The 17,155-nt window shown below is 40.9% G+C and overlaps 1 protein-coding gene across 2 annotated transcripts in view; it reads right to left on the bottom strand.

Moving 5' to 3' along the window:
• Positions 1 to 301: 301 nt before the first annotated feature.
• The window catches only part of LOC123518659 (probable diacyglycerol O-acyltransferase tgs1), a 17,082-nt gene continuing 228 nt past the window's right edge, over positions 302 to 17,155 (bottom strand). The window contains exons 1-6 of one of the 2 annotated variants that reach the window (XM_045279598.1): positions 16,095 to 17,155; positions 15,853 to 15,983; positions 15,592 to 15,774; positions 15,221 to 15,298; positions 5,572 to 5,893; positions 302 to 438 (exon numbers count right to left, since the gene is read on the bottom strand). The exon at positions 16,095 to 17,155 is cut by the window's right edge and continues 228 nt beyond it. In XM_045279598.1, coding sequence (XP_045135533.1) covers positions 5,598 to 5,893; positions 15,221 to 15,298; positions 15,592 to 15,774; positions 15,853 to 15,983; positions 16,095 to 17,020 — 1,614 coding nt within the window. In that variant the 5' untranslated portion in view covers positions 17,021 to 17,155 and the 3' untranslated portion in view covers positions 302 to 438; positions 5,572 to 5,597. Of the gene's footprint in view, positions 439 to 2,092; positions 5,894 to 15,220; positions 15,299 to 15,591; positions 15,775 to 15,852; positions 15,984 to 16,094 lie in introns of those variants that run through there. The other variant, XM_045279597.1, reaches the window with a different exon arrangement.

The following is a 17,155-nucleotide window of genomic DNA, read 5'->3' as shown; positions in this document are numbered from 1 at the left end:
TATGTAGCCCTCATCAATATGCCAACGTATACTGCCCAAACTTATCTTGTCAGGTCATTGCTGAGCGACCACTTCGCCCTGGAGACGACCCTTCTAGTGCAGTCCGCCCCGGCAGTGCCCAGGAAGCGCTTGACGGTGCCACCATCCAGGATGGCGGGCCTCGTCGTCCATGTGGTGGGGTGGTACGCTGCCGTGAAGGGCTTCTTTGCTGATGCAGAAGTACTGTACGACGGACTCCTGCACACCCTTGAGGGATTCATCATGACTCCAAGGGTTCCGGCAAGGGCCCATGCTCCCTGCTGCTGGACGTACGCTACCTACCCTGTGATTCTGAACTGCCAACAGACGCTCGCTGCTTACTAGAGACGTTGGCAGCACAACCCAGCAGACACAGAGTCATGGGATGCCATGGTTACCATGGCTCGACACCTCACAGATCTGTGGCAGCAGGAAAAGAAGAAGTACTAGTTCTATTTCCTGGACAAGGTGCCCAGGACCCGGTCCCTCCGGGAGGTGTGGCACCATGTCAACAGCGTCCGGGGCAAGTCCATACGGCAGGTGTGTGACTCTGATCCTGCAGGCAGGGCACGAGAACTCGTTTTGCAGTGGAAGGAAGCCAACAGGGGCCTGGGGGCTGGCATTCCAGTCCTAAGAATGTTTTTTATATCTGTCATACAGTCACTTATTGATTATGCCACCCCTGTTTTAATACAGTTTAGTGCCACCCAACTCCGTCCCCTGGAGCTTGTTCAGAATGAAGCCATGCGGATAATCTTGGGATGCCCCAGGATTTCACGGATTGAAGTCCTCAGAGCTGAACTGCACCTGCCAAGTATTATGTGTAGGGTACAGGAAATGACTTGTCGCACAATTAGTTGGATGCTATGCACGGGCTCTGACTCTCTAAAGGGATCACTGACCCCCCCCCCTGTATCATGATCATCGCACTCCTACAACACCATACCTCAGGAAGATCTTGGGAGTATTGACAAGTGCAGGTGTAGCCGAAGCTTGTATTAACGTTGTTATGTCACTGCTACAATCCGCCTGGAACCCTCATTGTGTTAGTGTTGATATTCACTCTCTGCATCAGCCCAAGAGGGACTGGCTCCCTCATGTGCTGCAAGACATGTTCATGACTAAATTGTCCAAGTACCCCGACGTTCAGGCTATTCATGTTTATTGTGATGGGTCAGTCAATGGCAGCAGGTCTGGATGTGGGCTGTTCATCCGTGACTACATCTCTGCCAGTCTCTACACTGACACTGAGGTTACCAGGCGGCTCCCTGCACCCATGTTTTCCACTAGAGCAGAACGGTATGCTGTACTGGAGGCGCTCCATTTTGTGGCACCTCTCCATAAGAATGTATGTTTCTTTATTGACAGTCAGGCTGCATTGTATGCCCTTCAATCCACCTCCCCCATGGACTGTGATCTAGTTAATAAGTGTCTTGATCTCATCCACGCCCTAGAAGGTGCTGGTGCCACGGTCCATTTCATCTGGATACCCTCTCATGTGGGTATCCCTCTAAATGAAAAAGCAGACCACCTTGCTCAGTGTGCCCTACAAGATGACACAGTGGACCCTGGCACTGAGTACACTCTGGGTTATGTTAAGAGTAGCATTAAGGACTTTGTACAAAGTAGCATTAGTGATCAGTTGGAGCTTTGTTGCCATAGGAGCAGTAGCACTAGTCTTCACTATGCACGTGTCTCCCAGAGCTGTGCTTACACCTACGGGAGACACTGCATCACATGACAGGGTGGCAATGAGGCTCAGATTAGGCTACAAATACTTTTGGGAAGTCAGTGCTTCTCCTGGTGTGTGTTGTGTGGTGTGTGTGCACCAAGGGGACACACTCTGCGTCTCTATATCATGGAATGTCCTCTCATTGCTAAATTTAGGCCACTAGGTCAGCATGACTTGTACAAACTCATTGACCATCTCCTAGACTCTGCCACTCTCAGGGATATACTCAGGGAATATCCTCAGTTTGCCCACAAACTGTAGGATGTTTAGGCAATAAGGTGTGCAATATGTGTATTTATTTATTGAAATACTTGTATTCTTGTTGTGTATACTGTGTAATGTTATATTTTTGATACTTTAACCTTAAGTCTTTGCCCAGGGGGTGGGTGGCAAGGCCGATCCTCCTCCTTTGTTGTAATTATTTATTAATTCAACAATAAATGTATCAATCAATCAATCAAGCCACGTAGCTTTACAGTGCATGCGTGTGGTGTCTCTCCTCCAGTGTGGAACGGCCTTGCGTAACCCTACTACTCACAATATCACAACAAAGGAGGAGGTAGTAAACACTTACCGAAACGATAATTTCTGGTCTTACAGACCAGTTCAGGAGGTGCTGTGAACTTACCATTAAAGCTAGATGTGACTTTGTACTGTGCCCTAAACTCATCCGTTTTCTTTCATATTCCCATTCTCTCCTTTCTTACTGTTCATGTCATATTTTTCATATTTATGAAAACTATATCTTCTTGTTACACGTTTCCTTCGTCTTTCCTTACAAATACAAATCACACATCTTTTTTCTCTTAATTTCTTCTCACACTTGCACCTATCAGACAAATACATACACGCACACCAACATGTTTATGCCATATGTAATGTTGTCATAAATGTAGTCAGTCAAAACAATGTCCTCTGTGTATGTTTGTGGCAATCAACAGGGAAGGAAGGAAGTAGAAAGGTACCCTCACTCTGTTGCTATCCCTTAAGAGAATCCTATATCGTTTGGTCTTATCTAGGTTTGGGATCAGCACAGGAAGTATGGAGAACACTGCCTGATAGCTCTTAGCGAACTGGATAGGGCGGGGCTTACTCCCGTATGAGCAACATGAAGGGCAGTAATCCTTCATAAGGGAGACCACATTACAAGTTCACTGAACGTCTCCCTTTGTGTCTTAGAGAGAGAGCAGTCACAGTCTGCTCTCTAAATCCTACTCTACTTCATACAAAACTACATGGAGTTCAACACACACACACACACACACACACACACACACACACACACACACACACACCTTCACTTAAATCTTAAAACCAGCCTCAGAGTCTCCTAATAAGTACGGGACTATAAAAGCTCTCAGATCGGACTGTTTTTCTGGTATTGACCATATATATCTTGACACCCCTCTCAACTTTTCATAATTAACTTTTCCAACATTCGCAGTCTTGGATCTAATTTTCTATCTGTAGAAAATCACCTCTTCTCTACTAAATCTCATGTTTTCCTCATCGAAACAAAGGTGTCTGAGGCAACTGACAACTGACAGTAGAAATTTTCTGTTCCCACCTATTTTCTCTATACTCATTTTCGTTCCAAAGCTGGATACTGTATCTATGTGTGAAAAAAAAAAAACTTGACTTACTCGTGCTCACGCTCTTGAATCATCCGAGATTTTCACCATCTGCCTACGACTCCAGAGTCACTGTCTAACTAAATTAACCTGTGATGTTTTTCCACTCATGTAGTTCCTCTGACTATAGGAAATTCTTTGACTATTTAACTTCAAAAGGGGAGCACATTCTGTCTCTCTATCCTTTCGTGAAGATCTCCATCCTTAGACATCTCAATGTTCATCACCATCTTTGGCTTTCCTCTCTTTTCATTGACCATCCTGGTGAACTAGTCGTGAACTTTACTATCCTCAATGACCTAGAGTAACTGGTGTAATATTTTGTATGTAGTGATCACTGTGCAGAGAAATTATAGTGTTATCGTGACATAGTGTTAAGTGAACAGTGATGATGAGAAAACTAAGAATGAATCCTGAGAAGCAAAGAACGTACAGTTTGAGACAGGTCTGTAGAAAATTACAGTAATGGGTGTTTGCTTAATAGAGATGTGGCCGTGCGATTTGACGTTGTTTTTTGTGTGTAATTGCTGAGCTTGCTTACGTTTATATTTTATATAATAAATCTAGTTTAATGGAGCTGCTTTTGTGAATACCCCACGACAGGACCCGCAGTCTAGTCACTTGGTCAACTTGAGTTATTTTCATTTAACAATGAGTTACATCAAGAGGTCATTATAAGGTAAGCAGCTCTTATGTGATAACCTGCATAGGCTGTTACGACATTTTCAGAGATGACAAACCTTTCAGGAAGTTAACAGATCCCGCAGAGATGCCATGTGCACAGAACGCCTGACTTTTGATCTTTCTACAATTTCTTATTGGGACAGAGAGAATTCAGTAGTGTTCAATGTCTCAAAAACTTAATTCCTCCATCTTTCTACTTGACACAATCTTCTAGACAACTATTCCCTCTTCATCAATGACACTCAACTGCCCTCCTCCCTCTTCTACACTTAACTTCCTCGGTCTATGCTTTACCTATAATCTAAACTAAAAACTTCACATCTCATCTCGTGTTAAAACAGTTTATATGAAGTTAAGCGTTCTGAGGCATTTCCGCCAGTTTTCACTCTGTACAAAGGCCTAATCTGCACATGTATAGAGTACTCCTCGTATTTATGGGTTTCCACTCACTGTTTTATTAGGTAGGGTAGAATCAAGAGGTTTTTGTCTTATCAATCCCTCTATTCCTCTACTCAAACTTCATCCTCTTTCTCACCGCTGCTCTATGTTGCATCTCTTGCTATCTTCTAATGCTATTCTCATGCTAACTGCTCTTCTGATCTTGCTAACTGTGTGCCTCCTCCTCCTCTCATAGTCTCTCACCTCTATTCTGTTCACCTGTAAGAGTTAACAAGTACTCTCAGTCATTCATATCTTTCTATGGTAAATTCTGAAACTCCTTACCTGTTTCTGTATTTCCATCTTTCTATGAATTGGCGTCATTTAAGAGGGAGTTTTTAGGACATTTATCTTTTGACTAACTCTCCGACCTGTACGCTGGCTGGCATTCTAAAGGGCGATTTTTTTTTTTCATTTTACTCTCTTACATAAAAAAAAAAAGAAAAAAAAATCATCCACAGCTTCCGAGCAGTTATCGCTATGAACTCTCAAGCTACCAAGACAACACCAATACAAGTGGTAGCTCTTCACACCAATAAACTTATGTATCAGTAGTAAACCGTAAAGAGAATTGTCCAACGAAAGAAAAAAAAAAAAAAACACCTTCATTAGAATACAAAACAAAACTTGTTTAAAATTTTGTTCATCGTGCGCCGGTCCTTTTCTCTAGTAAATGCTATAAAAGTGGAATGCAAGTACGAAGATACTTCAGGGAGACAGACCTCACTCGGCAGCGCGTTGTCACTTCAACATCAATATAAGAAGCATATATTGGTTACTTGGTATTTAAAATAGTATTCTAATAATTGAATATAGTAAAATAACGATATATGATAATATAGTAACAATGATTTGTATATATAAATCAATCCACAACAAGTGACGACAGCATGATAATCAGCGACGTGTCATGCCTATGACCAAGGTCATCGGATGGCCCTTTATGGTTTGAGTCAAAGTGACAGTTATAGCCAGTAGGGAATTCACACACGTGTCCGGCCTAAAATATCTTCATATTTGCATTCAACTATAGCTGAATTTCAAAATCAAGTATACTATTTTACATACCAGCATTCGACTCTTGGCGGTGTTTGTCAGTTTTTATGTGTAAGGGTGGCAGGGCGAACTCGAGGTGGCTGGTCTGGCCGGAGTGGGAGCGGTTTTCCCTCTCCCAGCAGTAGTTCGGTTTCGGAGGCTGTCGGGACAGTGTCTGAGAGTATAGCCTCGGGCTCGATCTCGCCTGCTCCAAGTTCCTTCAGCAGTAGCCTTGTCTGAACAATAGTGTCCTCTAGTAAGTGCTGAGCAACCTCTTCAGAATTCACGAGTGCGATGTCCACATTGAGCCCCAAGCGCACCTGTCCTCGATAGCTCAGCATGGACACTCCAATTCCTGCAACAAAGGCGAGGTATTATTCAGGTGCAAGGGCAGAAGGGATCAGTTGAACAATGAGGATTAATGATGATGCATTAGTACATGCATATTTCAGAAAGAAAAAATTAGCTTCATTCTTACTGTGTCTATAGTACATTATACGTAACCATGGAGTTATGTGAAGAGGTTATTAGTGAACCGCTAATTTCCGTCTTTAGTAAATCATTAGGCTCAGGAGAGGTCCCGATGATATGGAGGCAAAAGAAAGGAGAGAACAGTTTAATGTTTAATTATGGATGGACTTTTATTATATATATGTATGTATATATATATATATATATATATATATATATATATATATATATATATATATATATATATATATATATATATATATATATATATATATATATATATATATATATATATATATATATATATATATATATATATATATATATATATATATATATATATATATATATATATACGAGTATATATATGTAGGAGGGGCACCGGTCAACAAAAATAGCTATGAAAAAAAAGACCAGTGCCAGTTACCATATAGTCACACTAATCGAAAACAGTGGATAAGTGTCTTGAAACCTATCTTAATAGAGTTTAAATCATAGGAAGGTAGAAATAAAGAAGCAAACAGGGAGTTCTTGAGATTACACGAGAAAGGGATAAATGATTGCATATGGGAGATGGACAGAATAAGGATAAGAGAAAGTTGCATTAGAGAGAGGGAAAGAATAGGGATGAGAGAAAGAAGAAAGTCTTGTGCAGTGAGGCCGTGGGAGGAAGGGAGACATGCAGTTAGCAAGTTTGAAGAGCAGTTAGAATTAATATAATGGTAGGAGATAGCAAGGAATGCAACATTGAGGCGATGAGAAAGAAGCTGAAAACAATCTATTAGACAAGAGGATGTGAAGAGAAGAAAAGATTCCATCCTTTCTAAAAGAGCTGTATGAGTGAAGCAACTGGGCGGGTGAAAAACACTGGCTGAGACGACTCAGAACACCTAATTTGAGAAAAGTACTCATCATATGAACGGTTAAAGGCCCTGGATAGAGTTAGCAGCTTAGGAGGATGAGAAAAAATAACGTAGACGTCTCGGAATACTAACTTCATAGAAGCTACTTTAACTAGAGATGATGCGTGTAGTACGTAAAGGACACACCGAGGATATTAAGTTTAAAAGAGAGGAACAATTGAGTGTCATTGGAGAAGAGATAGCTGTATAGCAGTTTGTGTCGAGTTGATAGATGAAGGAATTTCATTAAATCCAAAACAAAATTTTTTTCTGACTGTTCTTTCTTGTCTTAGTGGCCATAGCTGTCCAGGCAACTGATTTTGAGGGTGAAAGTATAGGTCCTCTATTCGCCTTTTCTTCCAAGAAGTACTTCTTCACGTTGTAGATAACTACCCTATATTGGCTGTGAAGGTGGCCATATGGTGAGCTTACAGTAGGAGAACGGTCCATAACGAGACTGCGTGTGAGGGCAGGTCAGGACTGAGTGGTGCGTGTGGTCACTGGTGAGGTGGAAGTATCGGAAAGGTCGCACTACTGCGCTCATATTTACGTTTAGAATGGAGGGAGGAAATCTTTATACAACATACACGCTTCGATTTTTGCTTCAACAGTAATGTGGAACAAAATCTTTTAAATCTAGAATGGTTTTAGAAATAATTTCGGAAATACACCAACTTATATGGAAACAGAGGGAAAGAAAGACAGATACAAAGGATAAGGAGGTAGAGTGAGGTTGGAGAAATAAGGCAAACCTGTGATCTTTAGAAAGATGACAATGGTAGGGAAATCCCCGCGAAGTCATACAACCACACCAAACTGGTCACTTTGGAGTTATCCGAATACAGTTTGAGAATTTACCATGATTCCAAGCAGAAACACAAAGTGCATGAGCTTCAGGGGGATGGAACGCTATAGTACCTTTCGTGGGACACCTCTGTCATATATAGCACAATCACAGGTGTTAAACCAAGGTTTGCAAGGTTTAAGTCGAGGGAAAGGGTGAGGAATGTAAGCCTCTATGCCAGGCACTATCACCTCTGCTATACGCTCAGCATACAGAGATGGTCTCTGACATGGAAGCGGTAGTCATTCTAAAGAAAATCAGCATAATACCTCCTCAGGTTCCTCCCAACTAGTAGAGGCAAAACGCCAGAGACATCTCTGCTTTTGAGCATCCTGAGGAGGGATTGGAGATACAGATATGAGATTGTGATCAGAGGACCACAACAGAGAAGATAAGGTAACAGCATAAGCAGAAGGAATAGAAGTTATGAAAAGAGCAAGAATGTTGGGGATTGGTTGAGTCAAGAATACAAGTAAGATGTTACATCAGTTGCTCTAAGTCACGGAGGATAGCAAATTTTAAGTCACCAGGATGGTCAGTGAAGGGAGAGGAAAGCCATAGCTGGTGGTCTCCGAGAACAGAGATCTCCATAACAGGAAAGAGTCAGAATGTACTCCACTTTGGAGGTTAAAAAAATGATATAGTCAGAAGAACAAGACGCAAGGTATACAGGACTGATAAATTTAGTTTGATAGTATAGTCGGAGCCACCACAAAGACGCAGCATCTAGCTTTGGAATGAAAATAAGCATAGAGAAAGTAACAGGAGGGAAGAGAAAAAGGAGCTACTGTCAGTTGCCTCAAACACCTCCGTTTCAGTGAGGAAAAGAAGATGAGTTTTAGTGAGGAAAAGATGTTCTACAGATTGAAGATTATATTTAACATCACGGATATTGCAAAAGTTTATGAAGTAAAAGCTGGGAAGGGTGTCAAGATACTTGGGGTCGATACCAATAAAGCAGTCCGATTTAGGGAAATTTATGACCCCTTCTATAGGAAGGAACTCCGGTTGTTCCAGGTAGGAGGACATGGCAAACAGACGGCAGTCCAGAAGGTTTAAGGGCAACTTTTCAAACACTGTGTGGGCAACACGATGTATCAATCAGCCAGATACAGACAACAAGGGGTGGAGTGTATGAGAGTGAGTGCGTGGCTGCGTGACTGAGAGCGAGCCACCTGCAACTGACTGACGCCGAAACAATAGCGCCACTGAGGCTATATAACGGGAACAGAGAGGGCAGTGTAACAATAATAACAACAACAACAACAATAATAATAATGATAATAATAATAATAATAATAATAACAATAATAATAATAATAATAATAATAATAATAATAATAATAATAATAATAATAATAACAATAATAATGATAATAATAACAGTAATAATAATAACATGGGAGTGGACCACCACCACACTACGTAGTATGAGTTGCTATATTTGATTTTGAGTGAAGAGAGAGAGAGAGAGAAAGAGAGAGAGAGAGAGAGAGAGAGAGAGAGAGAGAGAGAGAGAGAGAGAGAGAGAGAGAGAGAGAGAGAGAGAGAGATCAATGACTTGGATAGCAGAATTAGTAGTACTGTTAGTAAATTGCGAATGAAAAACAGGTAGATTAATTACGTCAGATTCAGATGCCATCCCCTTAATTGCATGTAGAATTGAATAGGATAGGTGAATGGACAGCCAGATGGCAAATGCAGTTTGATATTAACAAATGCAAAGCGGTCAGCGTAGGTAGAAGAAACCTACACAGTAGACATATAATAAACAACGAAGCTGTGGGAGATCTAGGATACTAAAAAGATTAATTTGTTATAGATAGCTCTGATTTCGTCTTAATTTAAGAAAACAATGCACAGAGACCAGAAATAGCCTTCATTCTTAGGAGTATTAAAATTATAATTCCCGAAGTAATAATGAAATTATATTTGGCTCTGGTCAGATCCTATCTAGATTATGCTGTGCAGTTGTGGTGCATATATTACAGAAAATATATAAATTTATTAGAATCAGTACAAAGGAGAATGAGATGCAGGGAATGATGGGTATTCCCTACGAAACTAAATTAAAGCTTGTTAAATTTACATTTCCTAGAGAGATGTATGTTAAGATGGAACAAGTAGAAGTCTTTAAATGGTATAGAGGTTATAACAAGGGGGACGTAAGCAATATTCTTAGGATCAGTACCCAGGATCGAATAAAAATAAAAGTAGGCTCAAGCTTGAAAAATCTAGGCTAAAGAAAGAGATAGGAAGGAATTATTTCTCATACAGAGTGGTAGATAAATTGAATGGACTCCGTAATCGATTTGTTAGTGCCGGGTCATTAGGGAACTTTAGGAAAAGATTACACAGATTTAAAGGGGGAAGGCAACACACACACACACACACACACACACACACACACACACACACACACACACACACACACACACACACACACACAACCAGAAAATGAGTTTTAATAAAATAGTGAAAAAGCAAATACAAGATAGAACAAAAGACACAGTAATACAGGTCATTAAGGAGAAGGAAGACCTAGTCAGAGACACAGTTGACAAGAAGAAATGTATTGCAGTATGGGATTTGAAAGAAAAGAAAAATCCAATCTGGTATGTAAGGGAAAAAGAAGAGAAAGAGTTGACAAGAGACATAATAAATACGATTCAGGATGAAGGACAAAGTCTTGATAGTGAAATAGAAGAAGTGTACAGGATGGGGACATACAGTGATGGACATGTAAGACCTATGAAAATAAAAGTGAGATCACAAGTAGCAGTGGAAGAACTACTGACGAGAGCAAGAAAACTAGCTCATTCAGATGTATACAAAGATGTATGGATAAAAAGAGACATGAATTTGGAAGAGAGAGAAAGATTGAAAGAATTTAAAAACGAAGTGAAAGAAAGAAATGAAAAACGTATAGAGACCGAGAAAAAAGAGTTTTTTTTTTTTTTTTAAGTTTGGAACATGAGACTGAGGAAATGGTACATCAAAGAAAGAGAAGAAAGAGCAGAGGAGGAAATGAGGGGAAATGTGGAAAAGTAAAAGTTGTTTATACTAATATAAACTGACTCGTCTCAGGGATAAATGAATTGAACGACTTTATTAAAGAGGTTGAGCCTGACATAATGAGGATCACAGAAACAAAACTAAGAGATCAACTGACACTAAACCCCATTGGGAACGGGCTGTACAATATCTATATGAAAAATAGAAAAGCGAAGCAGGGTGGAGGAGTGATGATACTAAGCAAAAAACCTAAAGGTAACGAACGTGAATTATGGCAAAAACAGTGCAGAAATTATATCAGTTGTAGTTGAGAAAAATTATATGGAGAAGAGAGAATTTGTAGTCTGCTATGTACCACCCAAGACAAGATCTTGGAGTGTAAGAGAATATGAGGAAGTTTTGAAAGATACTGAACACTCACTAATCAAAATATTAGAAAAGAAAAGAAATACTGTAATAATGTGGGACTTCAACTGTAAGGAAGTGCACTGGGAAGATATGACTACAGAGGGAAATGAGGATTCATGGGGTTACACGTTACTGGAGTTAACTATGGAATATACAATGACACAATGGATTCAAGAAAACACCAGATTTAGGAATAGTGAAAAGCCATCAAGACTGGATTTATTATTTACAATGGAACCTGAAATTGTGGATGGAGTAGAGTATAAGACACCTTTGGCAAAAAGTGATCATGTAGCTACTAGTAGTAGTGACCTTCAAGGAAGTGATTAGGAATGAACGGAATGAAAAACATAGAAAAGGAAGATTGACATATAGCAAAACAAATTTTAGAGAACTCAAAGACTTTTTCCAAAAGACGGACTAGACTAAATTTGACAACCAGGCAGGAGTGGAGGAAAAGTGGATGACATTTAAAGAAATTTATAATGATGGAGTGAATAGATATGTACCGAGACTGAAAATTAAAGACAATTATAAGGAAGAATGGTTTAATAGAAAATGTGAAAAAGCAAGAGATAGAAGGGATAGAACGTGGAAGATATGGAGAAAAGACAAACGTCCAAGGAAGTGGCAAGACTACATCAGAGAAAGGAATAACTATGTTAAAATACGAAGAGAAAAAAAAAAAAAAAACTATGAGAAAAAACATAATTGAAAAATGTAAGGTTCAGCCAAAGATCTTTTACAGATATATAAACGGAAAGTTAAAAAAAAAACACGAAATAGAAAAACTAGTTTATGAAAATAATGAATACAGCGATGAATTGGAAATGGCTGAAATAATGAACAGACACTTTCAAGAAGTTTTTACAAGAGAGAAAAAAAAGAAAAGAAATTAATTATGAAGAACTAGGAAATAAATCACCTGCAATGAGAGACATCGTTATTTTGGAGCAGGAAATAATGATACAACTAAGAAATTTAGATGTAAGAAAATCACACGGTCCAGATAGAATTGCAAATTGGATATTGAAAGAGTGTAGAGAATGGCTGGCAAGTAAGGTATACAATATAATAAAATGTTATACTGAAAAGGGAAAAGTACCAGAAGACTGGAAAAAAGACCAATATTGTGCCAATATATAAAGGAGGAAATAAGGAGAACACAACAAATTACAGGCCAGTGTCCCTAACAAGTACAATAGCTAAAATATGTGAATGTGTGATCAAAGAAAGATGGACCAAACATTTGGAAGAAAAAAATTATAATTAATGAAAGACAATTTGGCTTTACAAAAGGAAGATCATGTGTAACAAACCTTATATGCTTTTACTCTAGAGTCATAGACATAACACAGGAAAGAGATGGATGGGTTGACAGTGTATTTTTAGATTTAAAAAGCATTTGATAAAGTTCCACACGGAAAATTAATAAGAAAACTGGAAGATATAGGAGGAATAAAAGGAAAATTGCTGGAATGGATGAAGGATTTCCTAACTGGAAGAACTATGAGAGTGACAATTAGAGATAAGGAGTCCACCTGGAAGGAAGTTATAAGTGGGATTCTGCAAGGTTCTGTGTTGGCCCCAATTATGTTTGCAATACAAATAAATGACATGGACGAAGGAGTAGAAAGCTATATGAGTTTCTTTGCAGATGACGCAAAACTTTTGAAGAAAGTTGGGTCGCACGATGATGGTAGAACTCTACAGCAGGACTTAGATAGACTATGGGAATAGAGTAAAAGATGAGAGATGGAATTCAACATTAAGAAATGTAGCATAATGGAATTTGGGAAGAGCAAAAATAGGATAACAAGACAATATAAACTTGGAGAAGAGAAGATTAAGAAGGTGGAAAGTGAAAAGGACCTGGGAGTTCTCATAACAAAAGAAATGTCCCCCAATAAACATATAAATAAAATTGTTGGTGAGACCTACAACTTACTGAGAAATATTAGAATTGCATTCTCATATACTGATGAAGATATGGTGAAAAGGTTATTGGTATCTTTGATCAGACCACGACTGGAGTATGCAGCAGTACTGTGGTCACCTAACACGAGGAAGAATATCAGGAAAATTGAAAGGATACAAAGAGCGGCCACCAAATTGGCCCCAACCTTGTCGACTCTTACATATGAAAAGAGACTGGAGAGACTAGAATTACCAACACTGGAGCAGAGAAGAGAAAGAGGCGACCTGTTGACCATCTACAGAATAATGAATAATATGGAGCTTCCTGATAGGATCGACCTGCTGAAGAGGGACAGAAGGGACACAAGAGGACATGGACTAAAACTCAGAAAAGACAGCTACAGAAGAGACATCAAGAAAAACAGCTTTCCCCATAGAGTGATAGATTATATGGAACGGACTGGACAGAGAGATGGTGTTTGCAAAGCCTATACACGACTTTAAGAGAAAATTAGACACTGTGAGATACAGAGATGGGACAACACGAGCATAGGCTCCCCTCCCGTAAAATACACACACACACACACACACACACACACACACACACATTCATCGTAAATCAAAATAGCGCGACACGTTGATAGTGGTGCCAGAGAGGTATTTAATTCCATGTAATATTTCAAATCAATCATGTTATAACCTATTTCTCGTATGGCCAAAAAAGGTTACTCTTCGATCTTCACGACAGTGTATCATCATTCAACTGGCATGAGTTAACTGCAGTTGAAAGCGATGGATTTTATTTTGTTTTATCTATTTATTTTATTTTATTTATTTATTTATTATTATTTTTTTTTTTTGTATGTGTGTGTTACTTGTAAGAATTTATACACTCCCTTCATCAAAAATGTATATGAGACCATAAATTGAAAGTGATAGATCGCAGTGATTGTCATCTTATAGTAGTGTTGGGAAGCTAATAACGAAAAGCGCTAATTGTACAGGAGAATGAGAACCATGCAGCAATAGATGTAGATATTTCAGGATGATGCATCTCATTACCAAAGCACGCACAAAACGAAGGTATTCTGACAAACCAAAGAAGATTAACCAACGGACTGCAAATGTCATCAGACGTCAACTACAAGTTGATAAGTTGATGTTTAATGTCACAAAAGGTTAGTCTAGTGTGTGTGTGTGTGTGTGTGTGTGTGTGTGTGTGTAATTCACCTCGGTCGCCTGCTGGTCACCTAGCCAGTTTTCCCTATTACGGAGCGAGCTCAGAGCTCATAGACCGATCTTCGGGTAGGACTGAGACCACAACACACTCCACACACCGAGAAAGCGAGGTCATAACCCCTCGAGTTATATCCCGTACCTATTTACTGCTGGGTGAACAGGGGCCACACATTAAGAGGCTTGCCCATTTGCCTCGCCGCCTCCGGGATTCGAACCCGGACCCTCTCGAGTGTGAGTTGAGCGTTCTAACCACTACACTACGCGGTGTGTGTGTGTGTGTGTGTGTGTGTGTGTGTGTGTGTGTGTGTGAGAGAGAGAGAGAGAGAGAGAGAGAGAGAGAGAGAGAGAGAGAGAGAGAGAGAGAGAGAGTTTTCATTAGAATCATCAAACTACTTCATAACTTGTCTATGGCACCAGATGATTACTTAATCTTTTTTCATGTACGAATGACTTCGCTTTACGTTATCTGAAGTAGCTACACCGAATCAGCATGTGGTATCAAGAGGGCTATTGTTCACGTGTGTACAATGACATGCAAGTCTACAAGATATCTAGCATTTCTTGCCCGTATTAGCAAGGATAGATATGCATGCAGTATCAACAGGAGGTAATCATCACTTGGTCCTAGAAATAGATAAATAAGTAAATAAATAAAAACTATCGTGTCTAATGTTATTTTATCCTGCATTTGCAAATCATAAACGCCTATACTAGTAGTTCCTTCTATCCACGCAGACAATTACAGCACAAAAATAGTTTAGACTTGGTCAGAATCATTGCCCTTCCCACAGCCGTGAGGGAGCGAGGAGCCCTGACTAAAGCGGGGCGTCAGGTACAAGAGGGTTAGGGAAGAACTTTACTGGAGAGGGGAAAGGAAGTCACACACCTGTTCGGCTCTTGTTGGGAATCCAGAACATGATGTCGTTCACGGCTCCCCCGAACATGTGTATAGTCTCCTGAGGCCCTGAAATAACAGAATAATCGTAACGCCCTCCACTCGTCACTGTTCCATCCCTCGCAAAACTTTGATATTAGATACAATCCCTCAAACGTAAGCTCACAAATTAGTGTGAAGGAGTTAAGAAGCCATATTAACAAGCAAATCCATTACTTTCTCTGTCTTCGCTGCCTGGTAACCCTAGCGTATCACCTTCGCACGTGGGGCTTCGTCTGTCGCCTGATGCATTGGAAGGGAACTCAGGGGATTCGGTCAGACTATAGCTCAACCAGACAGAGTAGAGTAGCATGTAAACTCACCAGGTAGATTAGAAGCCACTAGGGTGACTCCATGGGTGTTGAGGGCGCGGCGGGCCAGGGGTCCAGGCAGCAAGTTGGTGAACATGTCCAGTACCGCGTAATTGACGATGATGTCTGGCGATGCCTTCAATCTCTCCAGCCGGCAATGAATTGCCTCGAGTCTCGTCACAGGTGCCATCGGGCCTGTGGGAGCAATCCTCATGCTGTACCAGTAATTTCACATGTAGGTATCTCAGATGATCGCCTGACGTCAGGACTTACCAGTAGGAAGAGAAAAAGTGCAGAGGGACAGATTGTTAGCGACTGCGAGAGGGTCAGTGGGCTGGGTAACGTCTACTGGCAGCACCGTCACCACTCGCTGTGGCATTGCGTCTCCCACAGATCTGAAATATCTACCGATGCACAAAAGAGTAAATTACATTGGCAACAACAAATCTTATTGAAATGATAATGTCATTTGTACAAATTCATCTAAGTCGTACTTCAAGTGAATTAATGCTGACCTGTGGAGGGCTTGAGCTAAGCCTGCCAGTAACAAGTCGTTAACAGTCACCCCTGCTAGACTTCGGCCTTCCTTGAGGGCTGCCAGCGACATAGGAGAGGACCACGCTAATATCTTTCGACCCTCCAAGCGGCACCCGTGTAGTGGTGACGGTTCACCCCGCCTCAGCACGCGACGCATCACCCATGGCGTATTGGAGACTGCCCACAGGAGGCGACCCAGACGAGCTAAGCGACTTTGTTGGTGATGGCGGGCTATAGGGAGTGTTTGTGGTTTTTCAAGAGGACTGTCGAGCAGGGCAGACAACAGCAAAGTAATGAAGGAGCGACCGTCACCAAGCGAATGATGGAGACGTATTAAGACTGCAGTGTGGGGCTCGTGCTGGTTACCATAGCTGGCCATGGAGGCCACGAGCAATTCCCAACCAGATTGGCCTCGCACGAAAGGGAGTTTATTGCGAGAGGTTATCTCTTCTAACAGATCAATCTCGTCTCTCAGCTCGCGTTGCATCTCCCTTACGTGACTAGTGATTTGGAAATTATCCTCCCACATCCAGACGACAACTCCGCACCGTTTTATCACCATCTGTCTAAATTTTGGATGTAATAGGCGACCCTTGGAATCCCTGACATTAAGAACATTCTCCAGTAATCTTTCTCTTGCAGTAGCGATTCCCACACGTCCTCGCACCACCAGCACCCCACTGATCACTGCCCGCGCACCTGCTGAATCCAGAGCAAAGAGTGCTTCGATGCCTGTAGCCAAGTGCACGATTTTTCTGTGTTTGATAAGCACCACCAGCAAAGCCAAACAACGCCACAGCCACAACACTATAAGCACTGGCATCATCACAGGCAGCGCTGCAATTACTAGTATTGCCCCAAGCAGAGTCTTTATTCCCCCTGTCACACACTCCAGCCTACCCATCTTTACTGAAATAGCTACGCCACACTTTCGGGAAAACTGCCGTTGGCGGTGAATGTTACAACGGAGGCGTCCGCAGTTCAGTGAGAGCGCGAGAGCACTGACTAATGTCAACCACCAGTGCCTGGCCTCACTGCT

This window comes from Portunus trituberculatus, chromosome 44 (assembly GCF_017591435.1).
Source record: "Portunus trituberculatus isolate SZX2019 chromosome 44, ASM1759143v1, whole genome shotgun sequence".
In the NCBI taxonomy this organism is placed as follows: domain Eukaryota; kingdom Metazoa; phylum Arthropoda; class Malacostraca; order Decapoda; family Portunidae; genus Portunus; species Portunus trituberculatus.
The sequence above is the reverse complement of the archived record's forward strand: the minus strand, read 5'-3'. Positions and strand labels throughout refer to the sequence as shown.